At 42.3% G+C, this 25,933-nt stretch overlaps 1 protein-coding gene across 12 annotated transcripts in view; it reads right to left on the bottom strand.

The window, feature by feature from the left end:
- The window catches only part of ARMH3 (armadillo like helical domain containing 3), a 129,745-nt gene that overhangs the window by 74,831 nt on the left and 28,981 nt on the right, over positions 1-25,933 (bottom strand). For all 12 annotated transcript variants that reach the window (XR_012587776.1, XR_012587777.1, XR_012587778.1 and 9 more), the window contains 6 exons: positions 23,843-23,944; positions 19,640-19,698; positions 18,343-18,408; positions 17,146-17,215; positions 15,735-15,795; positions 12,713-12,801 (listed from right to left, as the gene is read on the bottom strand). Coding sequence is in view for 9 of the 12 variants with exons in the window: in XM_074593277.1 (XP_074449378.1) it covers positions 12,713-12,801; positions 15,735-15,795; positions 17,146-17,215; positions 18,343-18,408; positions 19,640-19,698; positions 23,843-23,944 (447 nt within the window). In the remaining 3 variants the exon portion in view is untranslated. The remainder of the gene's footprint in view (positions 1-12,712; positions 12,802-15,734; positions 15,796-17,145; positions 17,216-18,342; positions 18,409-19,639; positions 19,699-23,842; positions 23,945-25,933) is intronic.

Raw genomic sequence — 25,933 nt, 5'->3', positions numbered from 1 at the left:
AGTGTAACCATCGTTAGTGTAGAGCACAAGCACTCACCGCCTGACAGGGACAAGCATCCTACAATTGTCCACTGCATTATTTCTCAGATACCACGCTGAAGCGCTTGCACCACTTGGTGACAACACTTGAATGAGACTGTGACGCTGTTCCACCCCAACAGCTCCTACACTTGTTCCAGCCATTCTGATGAATTTGCTCATGTTTAATTTTCCTGTTCCAGTTAGAAAGAAGACAAGAGATTGATTACCACTGCTTGAAATCAGTCTTTATACCTGAATTGCACTGCGTCGTTATAGCCCACTCACAACCGATCTATGCTGTTCCTTCCCTAAAATCTAGGAAGGAGAAAGACATGCTTCACATGAAGAAGAAATTCAGTGCTGGGCTCAGAGCTGGTCAGAAGAGCTACTCCACCAGATTTACAGTCATTGTGTGCACCACACAGGCAGATTTATCCAACTGTTTGGAAACCACACATTCCTAAAAAAAGCTGCAATGCTCCTAATTAGGATATACACTACATGGATGCTCAAAGAGTAACCGATTTTTTTCCACACCAGCACATTCTGCACCAGCCTCTGCTCAAGTGGTTCTAAGGAACGGGAACACTGTGGAAAATGGACCCTTAAATTTATGGCTACCTGCGTCTCTGTAGTTTGCTTGTAAGACAGACCCTGTACTGAAAATAAGGATAGCTATGCCCTGGATTTTCAGGATTAACAACTTTCAGAACCAGCTTCATATGCCCAGTGCCCCTCAGTGACAATTACACATGCAAAATAAACCTTTAGAGCAAAGGTACAACTGGCTGAACGCCCCCCTGCCCCCAAGCTCCAACGGGGCACTGCTGCTGCTACTCCTGAGCAACCCGAAGGTGAACCAGACGTGTCGCTTTTTCCCTGCTTCAATCAACTGTGCGCCTCTCATATCCCATCTGCAGGCTGCCCTCTCACACTAGCCAGGAAATTATCCATGTTTTTTCCCAACGGAGGAGCAGTTCAATCTCTCAGCTGAGCAGGCAGACAGAACCGTGGCCCTCGCTTGGGCTCAGCCACATTATCCCAATTTGTGCTCCAGGATTTAACAGTGATGGATGGTTTGGGCATGAGATTTATTTCAACACTAACTGGAAAACAGCACCATTTTTGCAATAGCCTCTAGAGACTTTTTTTTTTCCCCTGAAGATACCTGTCCTTGGCATCCTTTATGAGGACACAATACACCCACTACAGTGAGTCTTGAAACATCCATAATTTCACTATACAACAGTGTCGCTAGAACTTCTTTAGCAACAAAAGCAGGAGTAACTGAATGTAACTAAACAAAACTAGCAGCCATCAGCATTTGCATGCAAGCTACTCGTTTTGTGACCTGAGCTGAGCGCACTGTCTATGCTTCTTAACTCGACAAGAGGAGAACGCGGCTCTGAACACCTACATTTACAGCCTCAAAGCCAAGCAGAAAAGCATGTTGAGTGGACACTTAAGTTGGACATGAAGCCATATGACTGGCTGTATGTGAAAGTGGTGTAAAGCATACAGGTTGGGTTTTAGGCAATTTTCTTTCCCAAGGATTATTACAGCCAAAGGATGAAAAGTGACATCACCAGCTTTTACAGATACCCTCCCTGCTTTCTAAACTGAAATGACTGCAGTGAAAGAGGCTCTTAGCTCCTCCGCTGTGCAGCTGCTTTTGAGGACAGACGCTTTCCCTTATCAGCTCTTGTGGCCAGCCTGTCTGCTGAGAAGCAGCAGTACTCCTGCTCAGTTATTTGCTGCCCTTCTTCAAGCCAACCCTCTGTAAGAAGATCGTGGGCAACCAGCATCTCCTCTTTGACTAGGAAGGAGGTAATTCCTGTTCTGGACAGATGCCCTTCACTCCCTACTTCCCCTATTCCTTCTCCCATAGCAGACTAACGTTCTCTCCCTGTAAGCCTTGTTTCAAACAGAAGTATATTCAGCCCCAGCACGTTTGGGATTCACACAAAGTTTTTGTTCCATTTAGTGTCTCAGTGTTCACTGTTTGGATCACGTGTAATGCAACAGAAGTGTGGAGGTAGGTTAAGCAGAGAAAAGAGGGGAAAAAAGAAGTAGTACCATCCCTTGGGCAAGTCAGTATGTAGCACAGACTCTGCCAAGAGCATCAGAAGGCTCTGATGTGTTATTGCACAACAGAGCAGAAGAGAACAGCCCTGAGACACACATCAATGAGAGCTTGGATGGGTTGAGCACAGTATGGAGGCCTCTGTTACCACATCTGCTGCGCTTACAGGTCAAAAATCTTCTAATGGTGCATATAATGGCCCTCAACAAAGGAGCAAGGGAGAAAAAGAGATGTGAGGGCTCCTCAGCTGCAGTGTAACATCAATTAACAGGATCCTGTACTATACTAAAATCCTCCAATTTTCTACCCTCCAACTCAGGGCACACTGGGAAGAACAGCGATTTTCCCATTCCCTCTGGAAGTTACCGTTGTACCAACAGTATAATTCAGTGCCCCGCTTTCAGTGTTTCAACTCACAAGCCCCTTAGGAGTATCCCCACCCACGTGTCACTACAGGGCAGCTGACAATGACACCTGGGCAACATTTCCATGCTGTAGAGAAACCCTCTGCCTACAAGTGCTTCAGCAGCAAAGCAGCACCACCCTGGACATCTTATAGCCAGCCTATTTGTGTATGCATACTCTCAAGGCAAGGTCCATACCACTTGTTGCAGCACATGGTAAGCCAGATCTGGTAAGGATTAGTGCACTAGACTGGAACTGAGAAGAAACCGGATTTGATTCCTCAGGAAGCAGCACTTTGGTCTTTCTGTGCTTCAATTCCTCCACCATAAAAGAGAAAACGGCATTATTCTGTCTGCAACAGCTCTGGAAGCATAAATAGAGCAACGAGAGCAGCCCTGGCAGTACCCAGTCAGACCAGATACCCAACTATGCTCAATAATCTGTCTCCAACTGGTCAACATCAAACGCCTGTTGAAAAGTAGTAGATCAAACAACACTTTCTTGCAATGCTCTTCCAGGTTCCAAAATTCAGCATGATCCCCTTATACGAGGGAAACTACAGCACAGAGTGTGGAAATAATAGACTATCACAACATGATAATACCATAACTATGGACCAGTCCAGTCTCCTATTCCAGGCTGAAAGTCCCAGGGGCTAAGCTAGGATAACCATACATACCACTGTGCTGTTATGAGGAGGAGAAGAGACCCCAGAACAGAGTAATCACCTGTAATAAGTGCTATACCTGAAGAGAAATTCAGAAGTAGGGAAGCAAAAGGCTCAAATATGATATACTGAGATGACCTCCTGTGTGCTAAGAGGATGCAGATCTGGCCACGTTCAGCATGGGCAGACACTCCGCAGAACAGTGATCAAAACAAACTCAGCACGAGATGAATAACTACAGATAGGGTTTGACAGAAAAGAACCAACAGAGGTAGTTTCCAGATAGAGCAGTAGGAATAGGAAGCGTATCTGAGAAACAGCTACATCGCTATTACAAACTAATGCACCAGAACCCCCCGAGGCACAAACTATCCCAGCATCCTTGGACAAGTGAACCAATTACTCAGGGACAGCACTTGCAGCCTCCTGTCAATCAGCCAAAGCACTAGAAAAACAAGACTGTTGCACCTCTCAGGGGAGCAGGCGAAGCAATAAAAGTTCTGTCAACATCGCTATTCAACATGCTTCAGCTCCTTCCCTCCGCTCTGACAAGAAAGGAGCACCCCGCTCATAGCTGTAACCATTCACCTGGCTGGACGGCTCCTCTAACTGCGGCATCCCTGGTTGCTGCCACAGGCACTGCCGAATTCCTGCTTCCAGACACCAAAGCTCCATGGCAGACAGCAGCCGGCTATTGGCAGGCTCCCCATCACCAGCATCTCAGCACTCTACAGCTGCTCCCTCTTCTCCCCACGACTCTCAGGATATAAGCATGAAAGCAGCCCGTATTCTTAATGAGAAACAACAGCTTGCCAGAGGGCTGGAGCACATGCTGGCATAACCCATCGCTCCCAGGATCAGTTGAGTAGGCCACTTCACTTCCAATCCTTTACTTTCTTTGTATAGTCCCCATCCCTGGTACTCACTGTTCCCACCCAACCGCAGCCAACGGTGTGAAAATTGCAAGCTTAATGGAAACGCTGATTGCTGATGCCAGAGCAATGCTGCTTGATAGCAATCCAGCAAGCAGTAAGAAGAAAACTAAATTTTCCAACTTCAGCTAAAGCTCAGATGAACAACATGCCTTTTTTCTTAAAAATAAAAAAGCACACACCCACAAGCTTCATTCCTCTTTAGAGGAACGGGAAGTATTGCGCTCAATTCTATTCTGTCTGACAGTGCAGGTTCACACTATTAATTAAATAGTAGTCTTGGGAGGTAAGGGTGCACATTTTTGCATGGGGTTTTAAAACAGAAAAGGAGGAGCATCTGGAGAAAGAGCAGAAACATTGTGTGAGAACATGGAAAGAGAGCAAAGTAAGGGACCCAGGAGCACTGCTTCTTGAAAACAAAAAGGGGACGAGGATAAATCCCTGTATTCTGAATGCTGCAACCCCTCCATACAAAGAAATAGCTGTGAACAGCTCTGACTAACACTTCTGTTACCAATGGGACTGTTTCCCAGGAGAAATTATCACACTATCTCCACTCGGTCATCATGACCTGCAAATTGTTAGGGATTCACAATCAAGTTCTCCAGTGTTAGCTAGCTTTATTTAAAAAGTAATTTGCAGGACAGAGCAACATACCCGGATGAGACCTGCCAGGCTGAGGCAAAATGACCAAGAGGTTACTGGACTTTTGTCCACTTAAATGACTAAGCTCCCTGTGTGCTCATCTGACCAAAACTGTGTTGATGAAGAATTCCCATCCTGATCTTACCAGGTGATCAATACCAGACACAAATCTCGTATTACTCTTTTTCACTCCATCAGCAACCAGGGCCAAATTCTTCATCATCAGTATTAAAATATGTTAAAATAAAGTGACTGTAACTAGAATTAAGTAACAGAACACTAAGAAGGATTTAAGTAAAAGCAAATGCTTCCTAAAAACGTTCCTTGCAGGGAATTTAGAACATCCTCCTTTACAAAAAAGCCAGTGAGTTTTTGCATTTCTTACACTACCTTCTTTAGGAGATTTATACCAGTACATTTCACCAAACGGCTGTGTGTTCTTACCACAAAAGTGTTTTAGCAGAAGACTACAAGCAGACGTTTGTAGTTGTCCTTCTGAACTTCACATGTGTTCTGCCTGTAAGCGAGCTTTTTAAGATGAGACAGGGGTTTTCTCTGGGGCAACATGGAGTGCTACCAGAAGTATAAATGAAATAAATCAATGCATATCAACCCACAACATCCAGCATGACTACAAACATAATTTATTTTATAGAACCATCTTTCAATTTCAATCCTTACTAAATTCACTGAAATAGCTAACAGGACTAACAGTTGTACTCCTGTACAAAGCTTATGCCAAGATAGTACCACATGTCCAACCAAGCACCAGCGTTCCTATGCTTAAAGAAAACAGGCAACTCTAAGTGCTGCCAACTCCCACTACTTATTCCACGGCATCTAACAGTTACAGCCTTTAGTTTCTGTGAGAAACTATATTCTTTCCAATAGATTTTTCAGAACTATTGCACCTCCTCAGAAACTTCACCAGAGTCAATAAGCACAAGTGTTTGTGAACCTGTTGGGCTTTCTACTAAACAGCTGGCCAATATCATCTATTTTCTTTCAGTTTCAATGATAAGGAACAGAGATAAAGCTTGCCAGTCACCTATCTACAAGTAAAGGTGAGGCAAGCTGAGGACATTGCATAAAATGCAAGTTAATCACATTTTTAATAGTGATTGACTGAGCTACTTAGAAATAAACACTACTTCCAGAGCTTCAACTTAATGACCCAGTTCATCAGCACACTAAAGGGCCTCACTGTTTTCTGCAATCCTAGAGCTAAGCATCTCTGCCCTCAGGGTGCCAATACGAGACCTGTGAAGTCCTGTCCGTGTCCTTCTTGGCACAGAGGAAGAAGTCATAAACACGCTGAAGAGGTCGAAACATCATTCTGAGAAGAAAACATCTTTTCCTTTCAAGCATACAATACATGAGGAAGGACTGTGAAAAAAAAAATAAAAAATACCCAGGGTACACACCTAAGCTCATTCATCAGTTTTCCACACCTAAGTATGGTCCCAAGAAGGCATTCAAATAAAAGAATAGGAAAAGGATATTTAGTCCCATCCCTGAGAGTTAAAAATGCTGAATAGCTCCCTTTCCAGATCATGCAATGATTTCTAACCAAAAGCCTCCTTAACCCTCTAACCCCGGACCTCATCCTACCTAGTCCCTTCTAGACTCAGAGCCTCCTATTCCTCCTAACACACTATCACCTCCAATTCATCTTAGGCTCTCCATCCTCCCAAGTCAAGATGCCCTCCAGCTCCAAATACCTACCCACCCCATCAACTCAGAGCTCCAATTCCCATTGCAGCTGCTCAGCAGCTCACCTTCAACCAGCCTGGACACTGTTCTTGCCTCTTCCTCCCTCAAATCCTGGTGCTCCCACAGAACTACCACTGCAAACAGCAGAGAGAGCCCATCCTTCCCACTTCCACCCTCATTCCTCAATGAGATGGCACTCTCTTTATAAAGCCAGCATCACCTTGTACTCAAACGACTCATGAGATCCCAAATCTCCAGCACGGCATATGGCACATGGCTGGGAGCTCTCAGCCATGTGGAGATTACAATGTGGAGCTTTCAATAGTTGGGCCAGCCTCCCACTATCAAAAGGCATGGAGAAATGAGAGGGTGAGCACCAGGTAAAACCTGCATTAGGTAAATTATGCTGACCTACAAAGGTGTTAAAACTCTAGCATTTGTTCTCTTTACTGTTTACAGGCAGCACAGGTAAGTTAGAAAGCGTTTCTGCTAGAAGGTATTTGAAAGGTCAAGTCTCACATAATGACTTCTTTTTCTTCCCAAAACAGTAAGTTCAAGTCGAACCCTTTAATAGAGACAAACAGACCTTCTTTGTACTCACCACAGATTTCATTTTATGAAAGCATTTTACACTTAACACACAAGCTCCTGTTCTTTCTAGCCTACCCCTACACATGACCTTTATTAGTTACCTTTGAAGATGCTGTACTGAAGAGACCGTTCTCTTATGCTTGCAATATCCTTCACAGCTTAAAGACATTTCTTTCATTGTTACTGTATTATAGAATTCCTCATGGCACAGAAATTACCACAGCAGCCTTATCTGTACCATTGGCTGAAACATGACTGCTTCCTCTGAACTCTTAAGACTTCAGAAGTATGCAGAAGACAGTGCTGTTGGATCTTGAACCTTGGTAGCATTTTTTTGAAGCCACATAAGATGTTCTGTAAGTTTAGAAGGTGGTCAAGTTTTCAGTCTTTAATTCTTTTCCCTAAATATTTAAGTCATTTATAATTGGCCAAGCAGCTCTATAGTCTTTGAAACTCACATGGCACCTAGTGATCAGGCATTTTACCAGTGAACTAGACTGTCTGGTACACCAGTGTATGAATCCTGCCTCTACAAGAGGTGCAGAAAGACAAGCTTCCCTTGCCAGGTAGCTGCTGCAGAATGTGACAGTGACAGCGGGATTAGACGTGAAGGGGAGACGCAACATCACCTGATTTCCAATCTGTTCAGCAACACAAATCAGAGGGCTGAAGCGGGCCTTATCAACTGTTGGAGAACCAGAGATGCCGTGAGTAACAAATACTATTAGTAATCAATATTTCAGCTGCAGAAATAACAAAGGAAAGTACAAGTCACTAAACAATACCACCTTAAACACACACTGTATAAGGGCACAAGTGTTATACATACTGAAAGTGGGGGTTCCCCCCTCCTGCCAAAAAAACATATTCTTCTTTATTTTACAGTGTTCCACGGAGGAACCTTTCACTTCTTTAGTGAAACCTTTCACTTCTTTAGTATTCGCCCAAAAAGATTTTGAAAGCACTATTATCCCCATGTTATAAATACAGAAACTGACAAAAAGGTCTAAAGAGTCTACAAAAAGGATAAAAGTATATTCTGTCCAGTAGCACTGCAAAGGTCTGCTTTGATAACCCTAAAAGAAAAATGGAGAAAAATTTACTTCTTGACAGTGCTACACATTTGAAGCAACTTCACTTTAACAGTGCATTCAGCATCTATCAACTGAGCTACAAGATAAAAAAACTGCAGCCCCTATGTTACAATAGTTTGGAAACTGATCTTCAACAGCTACTAATGGCAAAGCTCATTTTTAATGCTACTTTGCATTCAATTGCCCTAATAAATATAATAATGAATAATGGCGAGATATCTATTTAAGATTTTTTTATGATCCACTCTTGCTATTATAAGTCTATATTAGCATTGCATTTTCTGTTTCTTTAAACACGGCTTTTGCTTAAAGCTAACCATAGCAACTGCAAAAAAGTTACCTGCACCCCCTAAGCTCAGAGTGAATTGCTCAAGCATTACTAATTTTGAGGTGGGAGGAGTTGAAGAAATGAGGTCTTTTTATATAAAAAGATTAAATGACTCATGAAAACTCTTTCGGCATAGCTTATACATGATGACAACAACAACGTATATAGCACCTTCCATCACTCAAGTGCTGTACAAGCCAGTTAGAGTTCAACAATTAAAACCTAAACCCTGCCTTTATAACTGGCAAAATCAACCTCACTTTCACATGACAAGGAGTAGAACTCAAGAAAAACATGGGGCATAACATGCTATTTCGGAAAGCAGGGTACTGGTTGTTACTGAGTAAAGTTTCCTTAGTAGCGTGATGAAGTATCCTATACTTGACATTCAATATATCAGTATTTAAAAAGTATAAGGTACCTGGCACAACAGTCCAGGAGATTTCCATTTGGCAAAATTGCCTGTAAGGGAACAGGTCAAAACAATCACATCCACTTACGGTTTCTGACCTTGGCCAAATTTCCAGACTATTCACCAGGAACAGTATTTCACTGGCACAGAAGAAAAGCAAGTAGTTCTTTACACTGAGGGTGGTGAGGCACTGGAACAGGTTGCCCAAAGAGGTGGTGGAGGCCCCATCCCTGGAGACATTCAAGGCCAGGCTTGATGAGGCTCTGAACAATCTGATCTAGTTGATGATGTCCCTGCTTACTGCAGGGGGGTTGGACTAGATGACCTTTAAAGGTCCCTTCCAACCCAACACATTCTATGATTCTATGAAAAACCTGAAGGTTTTGTTCAGCGCTCAAAGGGAAGAGCCACATACTAGCCACTAACACAGATGATTGAACTGAAGCTAACAATCTGCTGAAGAGGTCTATTAAAGAGGAACCAAGATCTACAGGCATCTCTGGACCTGAATGTGTGGTCCACCTATCAGTAACTGTGTTTGGTAATCATTTTCTAGGCTAATCAAATTACAACTGGTTTTTGCTCTCCAGCACTCTTTTTAGGATATTCCAGAATCTAGCTCCACTAGTGATTCAATACTTATTTTCACACTACTTTTAGCTAGAGCCAGCTTATAAATACTACTTTTGCCACCTACAGATCTTCCTTTCTGTCAGTCCTGCTTCCAGCTCTCAAAACCCCTGCATCATTCTGTCAGCTACACATTCTTGGTCATCTGGTCAGCACAGCTAGGTTTATACTGTACTGAGTGCCATGGTCCTGGCCCCTTGACTTAATATGAAGAAATTAATCTAATAGGGAAGCTAAGGCTGGATCACAACCAAAGACTCAGTAACAATATTGCTCTTCCTCAAGCTCAGATGTTAAAAAAGGAAGTCCAACAGAAGTAAGATCATACATAAGCAATGTGCCACACAGCGGTATATACAGAAAACTATGAAGTATTACAGATTGCACAGACCAATACATGTCTTGAGAGATACCAAACACCTGGGCTCCACTGCTCTTCTCCGTTTTGCAATTTAAAACCAAAAAAGAAAACGCAGAAACTTTCTCAAAGTGCTGCTGGCCTTCCATACTGAAGACAAAGCACCTGCAAGAGCGTCTATCCATCAGATGACACACGAGTGGCTTTCCTTAATTAGAGACTAGCTAACATTAGAATCAGCAAGTGAACAGAGACTCCACACATTGCTACTGTTTCCACCTACAACCTTTATCTCAGTTCCTCCGCACCCTATACTGACTACCTACCCCACAGTATTCCCTTTGTCTTCTTCTCCCACTCAATTTTTTGCCTGAAACAACTCTCCTCCTCTTACATGCTGGGTAAAATTCTCTCCCTTTCTTTCAGTACTTCCTTACACCAATTCCCTCCAGCTTCTTTGTTCCACTCAGCTCTGTCGGGGGGCTTCCATTGCTATTATCCACGCTGCACAACAGGGGCATTGCTTCAGTCATCACACACCTTGTCATTCAAGGAGACAAGTGTGGGCTTGAAGACCTTCTGTAAAGCATGCCTGATGGGGCACCTGAGATCTCAGACCTTACAGTGAATAGTTGCTCCCTTTTAGCTGTTCATCCAGCAGCAATAACTAATCCTTCGATCCAAAAATAAAAGCCTGAAAGGGAATATGCTCATAAAAAGGATAGAAATGAATTAAGAAGTCCCTGTGCTCTAGTTTGGAATCATCTGTCAGATAGATCAAGACCAGAAAAATGGTCATTCTTTCACATCAGAGGCATCAGCATTCTGGGGAATCAAAAGAGCAGCCTTGACAGGGGTAAGAGTTAATTATGAAACATATCTCAAGATAGGGCTGGCAATTAGCATTTAGTTTGCCACAGAGAGACTTCTAGAAGTACACACCTGGAGCAGCCAGGATGTGCCCTTTTACAGGTGCACATACCATTCAACCCACGGCCTTCCCACCTGTATGAATCACCTAGCAGCTATGGAAGAATTTATCTGTTCACCTCAACATCCTATAAGAAAAAATTTGAAGCATTCTACTGTAATTTACTCCCGCACGAGAGGATCTCCCTAAACACACGAGTCTATAGTAGAGTGTGGAGCTCTTCAGCTACATCAGGTATGCACACAACTCCAGGTCCTTTACAGAAACCTGACCAATCTGAGTTCTTTTTACTTTACTGCTTTGCTTTTGAAGCATGTGCAGTACTTAACACCTCTGAGGCACTTTACATTTCCTGAACACTATACAAACACCAGATAATTAGAGACAGCTAACAAGAATATCCCAAGATACTTAACCTCAGTGTGTAGCAAGGATTTTTACTTTTTCCCCCTAAAATAGGGAAAGTTAAGGACCGAAAGATGCCTAAGAGTGTGCTCCCTGAACCTTCAGGCAAAAGGCATTATATTTGAGACTTCCATACTGCCAGTGTATAGGAAAAACCAAGCACAGCCTGGCAAAACAGGCATGGATCCAGTTCACTGGTAACTGCTGAGAAGATATCACACACACTGTCAGATGCAATTTCTATTCACAACAGACGTCCACATTGTACACACTCTTCTCCTGAACTGGCACTACACCACAGCCATGCCTCTAGGGGCTCTGTTCCGAAGAAAACAACCGAAAAGAAATTGCTAATCCTTTAATTAGGGGCAGCCACTTCACCTTCTACAGGAATAATTTAGAAAGTCTGAATGGGGCACATGTCACACAAGGCGAAAATTTAATAACTGAAAGTGACTCAGATTGTTGGTTCATTTCTCAGTACCTACACTCAGCTGTGCAAAGCTACTGAAGGGAAGTACTCAGTGTTAATTGAGAACAGCTCCAGGAACCACTCATCACCACCTTTTTCAAAAGTCATCCTCTCTCAGATTTCTGATGGGAATTGCATTACACCAGCCAAGTCGCTGATCTTAGGTCTCAAGCACAGCTCCAGGAATACGCAATTAGGGCTGCATTCCCTTCGAATTTCATAAACCTCTTGTTTAAGCCACAACAGCTAGGAGATTAACTTTATTTTCCTAGCTGAGCTACTTCACTGCTTGCAAGATAAGAACGGAAGCACGCACCACGTCCACAAAAGAAGCCTGTTAGGTCTCAGCATCCATTCTGCTACCCCCTTCCTCAGACCTCCCACACAATGTCTGCATCATAAAATAGTCCTACAAGGCTACATTCACTAGATTACGAGAAACAAGTCACACCCCATAATATTTATCTATCTCGGGATAGAATCATAGATGCCAGTGGCATGAGCCAGACTATCTGCCATCAATGCAAAGGTCAGAGTTAAAAGCCTCTCTTCCCTCCCACTGACATTTCTAGGTTGCTCACTTCAGAAGGAGCTGTGCACACTGTTCTATGTGTCCCCGTCTCCTACAGTAAAAAGGGAAAGCAAGGTCCACCTCCCTTTACCCAAAAGCCTACCTCCTTTCTACTCACAAATATCTGAGAGAGAAACTCTACTGCATAAAACATTACTCCGTGTCTCCAATCAGGTGAAGGAGGACTCAGGTAATGAAACAGAAAAACAAAGACATTTGGATACCATGGTGATCATGGCCAGACAAGAAAGTAAATTAGCTACCATTATGATAATGACTCGGCTTTCAAAAAGAGGTAATTTGCATGTAGCAACTAAGAAGCAAAATAAAGATGCTTTAACAGAACTGCTGCTTGCTGTTTAACCCTGTAGCAATGGAAGAAGCAGTCATGGCCACCAAACAGCCACCCACTCTGGGCTTTTCATATTTGAGTGTCTTTGCAGGTGCAAAGTACCTGACCAGAGCTCCCTCCAGGTGTAATGAAGCCTCACTCGGCATTTCTTCTGGTAGCACAGCAGCTTGTGCACAATCTGAATGCATCGTCTGGAAAAGAGAGGGCAAAGGATTAATTACATTGCATTTCCCAACAATTCCACATCAAACCTGGAAACGTCTCTGAAATCAGCCGAAATAGAGAAACTCAAAGCCTGTCAGAGGAGGATGGGGCTCGTGGTTTTGGGCTCCTAAAGGGAAGCAACACCCACAAGAAAGAACCAGACGACACCAGAGAAAGGGACCTGTACGCCAGTTTTAGCTCAACACAATTGGACCAACTACAAATGCAAGTTTGTTGTTTATATTTAATTAACACTTTCCATTCCTTGCTGCCCTAAACTGAGGACCTCATAAGCTCAACAAAAGAATTTAACTTGCAGGATCCATATGTATGAGATGCTGTGCTCAGATTTTGTGAAAACTGGACACAATGGAGCTTTTCAGTTTCTTTGGACCAAATGATGAGGCTAAAGGAAATGACAGTCAAACAAACTGCAGCATTTTTAGTTTCACTATGGCATGCAGTTTAATTATACAAAAAAAAAAAAGAGACACATTTTCTGACAAATTTTCCAGTCTCCTTAAACAAATAATTTAAATATGAGCTTTGGAATGATCAAGAAATACACCTACAAGCTCTGAAATCCCCCAACACACAGCTAGTATGGAGACTTGTGAAGTCTCCAAATCCTGTAGGTCTCTATAGCATCTAGTGTTCATAGAAACTCTTAGGTGCACAAATATTCTTCACAAATAACATCAGAACTAAATATACAATATAATGAGTAAATTCTCTGCCACTAGCTATCATTAAGGACAAGACAGAAAATATACAGAAATTTGAATTTGTTAGACCAAGCTATTTTTAAATATTGACATTTAGAAAAAACAGAAGAAAGACTTCAAAAAGGAAAATTTGCTTTTTTCCTAAATCTGTATTTCTCTAAAACACATTAACTTATAAATATCAACATCTCCCAGAAAAACCACTACTGAATGACACTATACAACAGCCAAACACAGAGAAATAGAATTAAAAAAAAAATTGCATGGAAGTTATTCAAAATGGGGTGATGAGTTCAAAATAAGGCTTTAAAATGACTTAAGAAAGAATATGCACAGGAGCCTTTTCAGACCCTCAGATGATCCCAAAAATACCACGATGGGGTAAGGACTGAAAATAACTTTAGACGAATATAGGTAAAATCATTTATAATAGCTGAGCATCACATTAAGTGTTGTATTTTAAATCGGATTCTCATAAATTCAAACAAGAAAAGAAAGCAAACCAGCTAGGATACAGACAGCTGTCTTCAGCTCAGGAACAGCAACTGCTCTGGGGAGAGACCTGCTGTTTCTGATGCCACTGGTACCAGACAATGCCCAGTACCTTTCCACCTATGTATCTGCCTGGCTGTAAGACTAAAATTGGCCTCTACAGAAAAAAAAAAAAAAAAACCGAAAAAAAAAAACCAAAAAAACCCCGAAAACTATTTAAGGCACTGACCAGAGAGAATCTGGCAATGGATAAAACACTTATTTATAATTATAATAGCTGTTAATGCAAAATACTCTGCAGGCATCTCTCAGTAGTGAAACCTTGTGGTTGTATACAGTAGCATACAGGTTTCTGGGTGAAATCAAGGCATGGAAGAAAAAGGCATGAGGAGGGGCATAACAGAACTAGTACCCCTACCTAAGGAGCCAGAGCACCAGCTACCAGCCAACAGACTCCCAAACCACGCTGCTTCAGTCATGAAACTGCTTTAATTATGAAGTTATCCATCCTGGTGGGGCGTCTTTGTTTTTTAGCTTTGTGCTGAGGATTTGTAATACACATAATGGACTAAAACCACCCTTGGTCAAAGCAACCTAGATTTCTCTTTTAAATATTAATAATGCCCTCCCTTGAGCAGCTTCATATTGCAGAAAAGTATGACACTATTTGTGCATTCGGAACACCCACTTTGTCTGCAATAACTGTGTCTGCTATGGGATGGTTTCAGACAGGAGAGTAGTGAAAAGACTGCACAAACATGCCAAAATGAATGGCTACAGATGTCCGCTGGTGGTTGCTACTGCTTATTATTTTTACTCTCGGGTTTTCTAAATGTGACCTTACCTTTGAGCCCAAGCATTTCTCACCTTTCTTATGAAATTACAACGCACTACACCCATCTACAATTAATTATCTAATTGTCATTAAAAAAACCCAACATTTCTCTCAAACTCATAATTGAACTACACAACCCTTGCAAAGGCACTGTAGTTGCAGGGTTATTTGGACAAAATCTGAACATGCTGAGAAGTTACATTAAGGGAAAATAGCCTACGTATCTTTCTCTCTTCTACAGAATATAGTGCCGTTCAAGCCTTGGGGAAATTCAGTACTGTACAAACAGTGAGAGTAAAGCCAATGATCTGCCTAAATCCTATTTCTGCCCTTCAGGCTAAAGCAGAACAAAGCATTCTAGGGGCCTCCTGGGACACACGGAGTGCTCATGTATAGTAGCCTTGTCCTCTTCTCTCCTTTCCCCCATTGCTAGTTTTATCCCTTGCTGCCTAGCAGGCTATTTCAGGCTTAAACCTCTCTCCCAGTCTCCACGTTGCCTTCCAGGCCTCATATCTGTTGTCCTTTTCAAAACTGTCTTTTCAGTTTCTAGACCGAGATTCAGCTTCTGGAAGTGGGGATTCTTGCAATGACTGTGTATAATGAAACTTCGTTCAGATTGAAAAGCTCTTTGTATTTGATCAAGTAGATCAGGAAGTCGGTCTGAAAGGTGGAAATTCATTTCGCTTTCAATTTTCTGGCACACAGAGCATTGCAGAAGTAGAAAAAGTTGCTGGAAGAGTTGATGAAAAGCCATCCGGCCCCCCACCAGCCACAAAGTGTTATTTCAGACAGAAGATTGCTCTATGACTAGAATTCCACCCAAATTCAAACTTAAAACGAAATCACGAGTCACCCCACAGACACTTACACATAGAGATCCATAGGAAATTCTTTCATCATGTGTGTTACAATGAACTCCACCATCAAATCTGACAGAAAAGAAAATGATAAATTAAGTATTAAGCTAGCTTCGGTTAACTTTTAGTAGACAACAATGAGGAAGTCAAACTCCCCACCTACCTACCTCTACCAGACAATAGTCCTGCTTAGATGAGAGAAGTTTCCCCTCTTTTTTTTTTGTGTTTGTTTTAAAGAGAATTAGACATCCTTTGGAATTAAAAAAAAAAAAACAAAAAAACCCAAAACAACAAACAACAAACTACTGGAAACTGAAAGCACATAATTTGCTTTGAGGCACTGCTTCCCCATATGCTTTCCCCCAGTTAGTCAAATAAAAAATACACCATGAATTCTGATGCTTAGAATTGCTCTCATGTTTCAAGCCTTGTCACTAATGGAAAATTCCATTGAGAAGAACATTTTAGAAAATCATTCTTACCAGAAACAACACACAACCTAGATGTTTAGAGAGAAGACATCATAGAGAAACACTTATTTTTCCCTAAAACAAATTCTGAAGCAAACAAACCTAGTCTGATCTCAACACAGACTAAAGTTATGTTTAAGGCTCATTGTGGGGGGGAGGGGAGAATGTCTCTAACAGTTAAGGGCTCCCAGTGTGAGGATAAGAGGGAACAAGTAGAGAAATACAATTGTAAAGAGGTAAGTTACTATGGTTCAGCTAATAAACACTAGCTGAACATGTGCATGTTCTCTGCCCAACACAAATTCAGCATAAAATGCTTAACCCATGCCAGTGGTAACAACTGTGAGATGTAACCTCCTAGGGCACTAACAGCCCTGCAATATGACTCAACAGCGACTAAAAACAGTCTAGGGAAAAAGTGCATGAAAACTGATAAGTCTATAAAGATTCTTCACACAGCTGTTGTGTCTCGGCTTCAACAATCACCTCTTTGAAAATGCTGGAGTCTGAGAGTGCTTCCATATCATCAGGTTTAAGCGTCATTAAGGGATCCAGGCTCCGTCCATTTCTGCACCCATTTATGCTTTTGGCCTCCACAGCAATGCATGTCAGAATATAAATCATACGCTGCGTGAAAAGCTTTCAATTGAGCCCCCATATCCACATGCAAAACCAACCCTAGCGACTGACACTCCTATTGGGTTTTTTGCTCAGAAAAGGCTAAATAACCACTAAACACCTTCCCCCAACAAACATCTGTCCTTTCTGTAGGTTTGCCCTCACGTCATCTAGAAAGTACTTGTGACCAACTGTTAGTACGCTCACCTAAAACCCTGAATTTATTTATCAACTGCCCTCCCTATTGTTACTGGGTCAGATAAAGGAGGCCAACAGGCTTCTGCAAAAGATGCTTCGGGAACAACAAGCACACATAAACTCCAGCAATACTTACCAAGCACCGCACACACCAGTGGGCGACAGGGCAGGTTCTTGTCTGCTGCTTTCTTCCTATGTCTCATTGGCTTCAAACACACAAAGATGAAAAGAAGTCAGTAGAAGCCTGAAGGGACGTTCTGTGTATTACTGTGTTTTTCATGCAAATAGTACTGTCAGCACAGGCTTCCCCTTGTCTTTTTCCTCCAACTGCTATCTCACCTATAGTAATCCAAAAGGCCATGGCTGGAGCAAAACTGTGCCTGCTTTTCAGCATGCTGACCACTGGGTTTTTGTTTCTCTAACTGTGTAACTGGAGGGCACTGTTATATCATGTCAGGGGAGGCGGAAAGAAGGAACAAAAATCAACCAAATAAATCACACAGCAATTCCTCCGCTTGGTTAACACACTGATTTGCTCCTGACCCAGAAGTCTGATCTGCATTGTTGACAGCATGTGCAGTATTAAATGGCTTTGGTCTTTATTGTAAGGGACCAGAAAGGCTAATTGAATGGCAAGTTTGTTTTTAAGTGGGAACAACTAGCATCCTTGCAGTACACTCACTATCAAGTAAGATGCTTGCTTCTGTCCTGGACTAGTGATGCTTTCAAGCACCGCTCCACTGTCAGATGAAGTGGAACTTGCCAGGACCACAAAGACAAAATGCATCAAGTGAGGATAACCGTTCAAGTTACTTGTAACTACAGGGCTTTATGAGCCAGGTAAGGACACCTCCTCCACAGATACTTACAAGAAAAAGCTCTGGAAAAAAATACTTTCCTCCTTGAAGAGTCACTCCACCCAGGATGAAGCATTAGCCAAATTAGAGAACTTAGTGTAACTCCAGCTGGCTATTAACATATCACAAGGGCTATGCTTGCTGAAGATTAGGGCAGAATGTTCCCCCTGCCACCAATTTCCTCAGAGACCTCATAATACACAGCTCCTCCCCAACTACACAGGCCTCTGAATTCACCGACAGGGCAACCAGCTCTTTGTTCTCTGAAAGAGCGAGACATTCTGAGAGCAATTTCAAAATCATTCCCCAACAACTGCATTTCTCACAGTATTTCTACATGCCTTACCAATCTAGGTTAGATGTCTGTGACAGTTTTCAACATAGCAAAAAAAAAAACCCAAAAACAAAAACCATATTCAAATCCTCTGTGTTCTCATCCCAAAGAGAAAACAGACCATCTGGAGGAAAAGACTCACCATTCTGTGTAGGTTTACTCGAAAATTCATGTTGTCATCATGGAGAAAAGCATTAGCATACTGATCCTATGAAAAAGAGCAAGAAAAGTGAGGAGATATGAATAGCCAACCAAGTGCCCAACACTTTCCACTTGCCTCTCAAATCACACGTGTTTCAGTGTAAGACTCCCAACATATAGCTATAGGGTTAGAAAGCCACCTGTCACCTCCTCTTGCCCCCACCCATGTCTTGAGTCACAAGTCACACAAAAGTAAGCCCTTCTTGATCCCAATTCCACTTCCCACTTCACAAGTTCCTGTGACTGTGTGGACCAGCATTTATATTGGTGTTTTGATGGACCCACCGCACCAGAAGTTCCTGCAGTACTAACAGGTATGTTTATCAGCTGTCCCACCCCCCCAGGCAAAGCTCATTCCAAGACCACTTCTAAATCAAAGTGATTCCTTCAGATAACACATAGTCAGATTGGGTAATAAATATACCCTCCCTTTAACAACAGAGCAAAAACAGGCCCTTGCTATGTAGAAACAAAATTTATCTTGTGTTATCTAAGCATCCACCTGAAGAACTCAAGTGTCAAAGACATTTAATTATACATATCTGAAACGCAGATGATTAGTTTCCAGGCTGCACCCTGAAGAAATATTACTTCAGAATCTTTATGCTGGCTATCAACATCACTGCTTTTTATTCTTTGTTAAGAATTAAAGGTCTTTACTTGCAAGCAAGCAATGCCACACAAACTCAACCACCATTCAGGACATCGATCAAGCCATTAGTACATAATTTCCATGAGACAGAACCACATCAGCCAGGTCTGCTGACTTGGCTCTGTGGTACAGCTTTCTCACCCTGCTACCAGATTTGCTATTTGGCTTGCTTGGAGGAACCTACAACCGTGCGGCTTGTTTTCAGAGTCACATCCTTCTTAGGCAGAAGGGATATGACATTGCCCGTGTTTACCATAAGCAGCACAGAGCTGAAAGCCATTAGCACATAACTCATCTAAAAGCAATACCACAAGGTCACTCAACACCTAAGAGCGAAAAGGTTTATTGTCCACTCTTTTCTCTCTTCATCCCTTTGAGTTGGCTAACCCAAATAAGATAACCCAATTTTCATGTCAATTTTAATGGTACTGCATCAGGTTTATTAGCAAAACGTTAAGTGCCTGAGGTCCTCTACTCGGTACCACTATGGATATTCAGCTCCTGCTCAACAGGAGGCAGGGGATGTGCATGCAGATAGGGCCCTGTAAAACACCATCTGCTGAGCAGTGTCACACAAGAAACCTACCTCTGCTATGCATGTCAGGATAATCAGACACAGCTTGCCACTGTGTAGCCGGTGCTCATCTGCAATGAAGAAAAAACAAGTCCTCCATGAGCCACACAAGCCTAGCAATGCTGAAGAGCAAGACAGGTGTCACAGCGAGAAAAAAGCCCAGTCTTGGAGATTCTTCATACTCCTACTTCCTCCATGAAAGCTAGTAGTCTAACGACTCTCATTAAGTACTCACCCTCCAGCCTGACCACTAAGTCCCACCAATTTGTCACCACTCTGCGCCAACAGCCAGGTTTCTGATTTGAACCTCCAACACCGCTGTAACTAACAGGGGAGGCTTTCATCTCATTCACTTTTACTTCCACAGATATTCTAAATACTGGGGGTAGTCCCTGTCGTTCTATTACAGCAAAGATGCGCTTTTCCCTCTTAGACAAGATGGAAAGAAAAAGATCGCCTTTGCTGTAGATTAGGAAACAATGCAGCAGAATGATTCCCAACATTATGCTCAAAGTCCTAAGTTTTAACCCCAATACTGAGAGACACAACCTACTTTGCTCTGTGCAAAACCACAAAAGAAGGAAGTCTGCAAAGACTTAGCATTTTAAGCCAAAGGACTTCCACCCTGATCACGTTCCGCTACTTGTTATTCATTTTACAACTTCAAGCAGCTTTTGCCCTGAATGACAATTGGAGGGCTGAGAGACTCAAAAATAGAGAGGGACTAAGACAGAACAACGCAATTTTAATGTGGATTATTTAAACCTCTTCTCTCTCAATTTTAACCTTGAAATACCAAAACACCCAAGATACATACAGTGATAGAGGAACTCAGGATGGAAGAAACCTCTGGTCCAACCCTTGCTCAAAACAGGGCCAGCTAAAATCAGATTATCATAAGAGTCATAGAATGTGTTGGGTTGGAAGGGACCCTTGAAGGTCATCTAGTCCAACCCCCCTGCAGTAAGCAGGGACATCTTCAACTAGATCAGATTGCTCAGAGCCTCATCAAGCCTGGCCTCGAATGTCTCCAGGGATGGGGCCACCACCACCTCTCTGGGCAACCTGTTCCAGTGTCTCACCACCCTCATTGTAAAGAACTTCATCCTAATGGCTAATCTAAACCTACCCTGCTGTAGTTTAAAACCATTGCCCCTCGTCCTACTGTTACATGTCCTTGCAAACAGCCCCTCCCCAGCTTTCTTATAGGCCCCCATCAGGTACTGGAAGGCCGCTATAAGGTCTCTCCAGAGCCTTCTCTTCTCCAGGCTGAACATTGTCCAATCAAGCTCATTTTAAAAAAATCTTTGTTCTAAAAACCAAGCCACTCACACCACACCACAAAAACCACAACAAACCAACCACAATGACACACCTCTAACTAAATTCTGAGGAAGCTTGAAACTGCACATTCCTGAGACCTCCAACAGCTTCTCTAATGCATAAGGCTGCTAAACATGCCATCCTAGGCATCTGCATTAGAGTCAAACTTGGAGGAGAGGGAAATTTGAAACAGTCAGACCACTTGCATAAAAATGAGAAGACAGCATCAGCCAAACTTCCTTCCATCTTTGCAGGTCACTTTTACAAATCCTTTGCTAGTTAGTGTGCATATGGTAATCTACAAAGATAGATAGAATGGGCTTAGCTAGCTGTTCTGTCTAGTTTGATGCCTCTTTTGTTTTCTTTTTTGTGCTGCTGAGGGACGGATACTTACTAACTGTGTGCCCTGAAATGTGCTGATTTCATCTTGATGCACTAAATAAGATGAAGAGGAATTTTGGAATGGGAGAGTTAAAAGCTTCTCCCTATGTCTCCTTACCTCAGCTAAAATGTTTAAGTGGAAAGTTTTCTACTCAAGCAAAACAGGAGAAATGGCCTCAAAGAACTCTGAAACACTGGAGCCTTATTATTTTCCTATTGTATGGCCTCCCGGTATATCTTTGTAGGTGCTGCTACCGCTTCTCTCTCTGGGGAGCATGCTGTAGAGGCTCCTGTTTCACATCAAATACTCTGCTTTCAGCCAATGTGTTGTGAACATCATGCCATTTTCAGCAGTTATGGGGCAACTATGCAGGCAGTTACACACAGACACTTCGTACTTTCACAGCATCCTTCATTAAAGGAACAAAGGAGACCACTTCCTATGGGGAGGTATATCAGTATGAACCCTATTTTATAGATGGGACAAAATGGTGCAGAGTTTTTGTTTCTCCCAAGGCAGCTGCCTCTGACGGACACAAGAGAGAAATTAAGAAGAGGATCTAGCAAATGCAATCTATTAAATTATGCTCTGCGGGACAGGACCAAAACAACTGTCTAGTCCTGGACATGGAACAAACCAGTCTCCCCTCTAAGTGTTCCCACCTGTCCCACGCATGGAGTAAATTAGAGCTACTCATTCCTCTTCCTTTGTTGTTATATTGGTGTCAAATGCTTGGTCTTACACAAAAAGAAGAAGAATTAGGCAGGGCCCCATCTATCATCAAAATATAAGGACAGGAATATACCCACTAGAATTAACAAGCACTGGTTTGGAAGGCACACTTTTTTTAAACCATCGGTCAGTGGAGCTCGTTGCCACATACTACCATGGCAGCAAGGAGATTAAGTCTATCAGCCACGCAAATTTCAAATGTTATACAAGCTAGAACGAAAATAAATAAAGAAACATCAACTCCTGTTTCATGCCAGAATAAACTCATCTCTCACTGGCTTGTTTAGTACGGAATCCCCTCCGTCATATTTCACTCCAGCTGAAACTAATCCAGTTTGGCAGTTCCTGAGGCCCTGTGCAGACTTTCCATATTACAGTGATTAATAAGTGCAGAAGTTAAATTGAAAAATAATAAAATTGCTCCATCAGAGACTCGGATCAGCAAGGGAGACCCTGAGAAAAGCAAACGAGAATGGTTAGAGAGCTGGTGAGCCCTCCTCATGTGTACAATCTACAAGAAATGACTGAGGAAAGATTGATGTGATTTAGCTTAAAGACAAAAGCAAGAGGAAATATGAAAGCAGATTTCAAATACGTAAGGGCTGACACAAAGAAGAAAGAAATAATCCATTCTCAGGATCTATCTTGGAGAAGATAACTAGTAATTCATTTAAATCACAGCAAAGAATTTAGGAAGCACATGAAGCTTTCTCACAATAAGGGTAGTTAAACACAGGAATGGATAGTCTAAAAATGATGCTCCACTATCAGAGTGTCTTCATTCGACTTGTTAGCAACATCTCTGAGAAAAGATACAAGTAAACCTGATTCTGCCTTGGTTTTGAGAGGTGCATTAGATATTTTCATGAAGTCCCTTTTGGTCTTAATTTCAATTATTCACTTTTTCCTCAACTAGCTTGCATACTGAACAAGAACAAGACAGGCAGGTACAATTCCACTGCGTGCTAGTAGGCACAAGGCAACTCTCCTGCCTGCTCTCTTATTCAGTGCCAAGCATTCATGAAGTTCAATAATCGATGTATCATAGCTCTGCAGCTATCTTCCTATTTTTGGTCAGTTGTTACATCTAACTTAACAGCAAAAGTCGGTAATAGGCTGAAATACGGTACGAAGATCACTTGTTATATTCACACTATAGTCTTGCCCATACAACCACTGGGCAAAACAGCACCCTTGGGTACCTTGAGCATGAGATGAAGCGATATTTCAACTCCAGCAAGCTGAAATTAACCCCCCCAAAACTATCAGGAAAAACAAAAAGCACAATATGGAAAAATATCTTCTCAAGCAAATTACTGCCAGTACAGTGTAAGCTACTGCTGTCCTCTTTATAATTAAAGAGCTGCCTGTTTAACCAGCAAGTACCAAAGGAAATATTTCTTCCTGATGCTGAGCTTTGCCTCCTCTGTCAGCTTATAAACGTTCTTGAAAATACAGTTCTCTGGTACATGACCTCCCCTCTCTGACAGGCAGTTGGGAATCGGATATGCACACACACAGGGAAAGACTTGGTTATTATTATTACATTCTTTCCATATTTGACTTCTCTCCTGCCAGCATTAGGTCTCTACTAGTCTCATAACTCTTATCTTGCAATAAGAAATCATTTAATTTTCTCAAAAGGTGGAATCTTCAGTCCTCTGAAGGGATGCCAGTTAACTTCTATTTCTGGAGTCACTAGACATGTCCTTATGCCCTCCTGACTTCAAGAAGCACTGCTTGCTGCATCCACAGCGGCATCAACAGAATTTATTTACCTTTTGTGTCCTGCATCACAATTGAGCTGTACTTCAAGAAGGTTATCAGCAGGTTGCTAGTTTGCACATCAGCATCCAAAGGCAGCTCTGCAGAGCTTATAACTGGAACAAAGCAGATAAGACACGTTTACCCTCCACAAATACAAGAGATAACTATACAGAGAACCAAGTCACAGATTCACAGATCTGGGATAGGATCAGCTTATTTGCAGGGTCACCTGACCTCCTGCTCCTTCATGACCACCCAGCAAAGATTTTGTTTTGGAGACTGGTACCAATCCCCCAGAGACCATTCCTGCTTTAAGTACCCAGCAAAGTGATACCCTTTCTCTGACCTCCCCCCCCAAAATATCCAATTAATTCTTACAACCAACACAGCTAACATTCACATCATTCTCTGTTTGGAAAGAAACATGCCCAAAGACCCTTCTCAGTTTCAGCAATTTTGGAACTTCAGTTCCAAAAGGTCCACATCAATTCCATTCTTCCCTCCCAACAGTCTTTCTTGCAGAAGCAACACACAAGACAGTAACGTAACAATTATTGCATGATCACAATGGTAGAAAAGAGAGGTAGAAAGAGCAGCTTTACAAAAACCAAGCATCAGAAGCAATCATAGCTTCTGCTAGAGAAATCACAACACAGCGGGGAGCAGAAATGTACTTTCCATACCTGCAGCAGAACAGCAGTTCATTGGCATTTCTCTAGGATACACTCCTTTTTACCACCAGCTGTACATCTGACACCTTAACACTGGACGTCATCTGCCTCAGACTCTACAAGAAGCTATCTCAATTACTCACCTAATTGCACAACATGCCTCCTGCTCACTCCCCACGTACCATCTGAAGCGCTGAGTTTATGAGCTGTCAAACCTCTATCACGTGACTGAGCCACATTTTTGCTGACGACTGCCCACAAGGGCCATTCTCAGCCTTCCCATTCAGAAAGGCTTTACGAGAAATATTGAAAGGGGGGAAAGACAAGTGGGAAAAATGCAGCACGAATTTACCTGCAGATCCTGCCAGATAAGTCTGATATTGTTTACGATAAATTAGCTCAGACAAAACAAAGCTGATGCAGCTAGTCTAGCAGGACTTCAGTAAAGCATTTAATACAGTTCTGTAAGAAAAATTAAGAGTGAAGCAGATAGGTGGGAACCAATACAGAAATTCAAAGTATATCAAAGATCTAGCAAATGTAGAAATTATTAGTCTCAGAAGAAGTTACTACCTGAATTCCTTAGCTGTCAGTTTAGCAAATAGTTTTCTTTTTTGTAAGTGACCTGGGCACAAGAAACAGTTGCTTGCTTATGAAATAACTAGTGGCAGAAAGTTGGGATATCTAAACGCAGAGGAATATCAGACTGGGCACAAAGAACAGGACAAAAAACAAGTACCAGATAATAAAACCAAGATGAAATTCGACAAAGCAAGCCATAAGGTCAGGAATTCAGGGATGTATTTCCACAGCAAGCTGAGCTCTTCAGCTGCAAATGAAACGCTGTGATACCGTGGTACAATACCAGATCACAAGATTACGAGCTACCCACAGAAAGCACTGAGGAGTGTGGTCCTACAACACATCCAGAAATGCACTTCCAGCAGAGACAGGAACACAGTAATGCCCTGCACAAGGTGCTGGTGAGACCTTGTCTCAAACACTGCACAATTATCCTGGCCCCACATCCAAAGAGGATGAGCTCAGACAAGTTTAGAGAAAGCCTCGTAGATTCATCAGAGGAACAGCAAAAACGCAGAGGCAAGTAACCCAATGTATGAAAGAGAGCTACCTGTGTTCCAAAGTAAGGTTAACATCACGATAGATGGGTATGAACTGACAAGAAATGAAGGTTGGAAAGTTGAAGATTTCTAACCAAGGAACAAGATGCCAAAACTGCCTCCCAACAGGAATTATTAGGAAACAAATGTAACAAATGAAGACAGAGTTTGATAAATTTAAAGGATTCTATGATGATGTGCCTGCAAGCGCAAGGCACTAGATTCAAGGAATCAAGGGGATGTTTTCCAGCTCTACGTGCCTGTCCTGACATGACAATAACACTACTGTTCTGGCTGCCTGAGAGCTCAG

This window comes from Larus michahellis, chromosome 6, assembly GCF_964199755.1.
Source record: "Larus michahellis chromosome 6, bLarMic1.1, whole genome shotgun sequence".
Classification (NCBI taxonomy): Eukaryota; Metazoa; Chordata; class Aves; order Charadriiformes; family Laridae; genus Larus; species Larus michahellis.
This window is presented reverse-complemented; position numbering and strand designations above follow the sequence as displayed.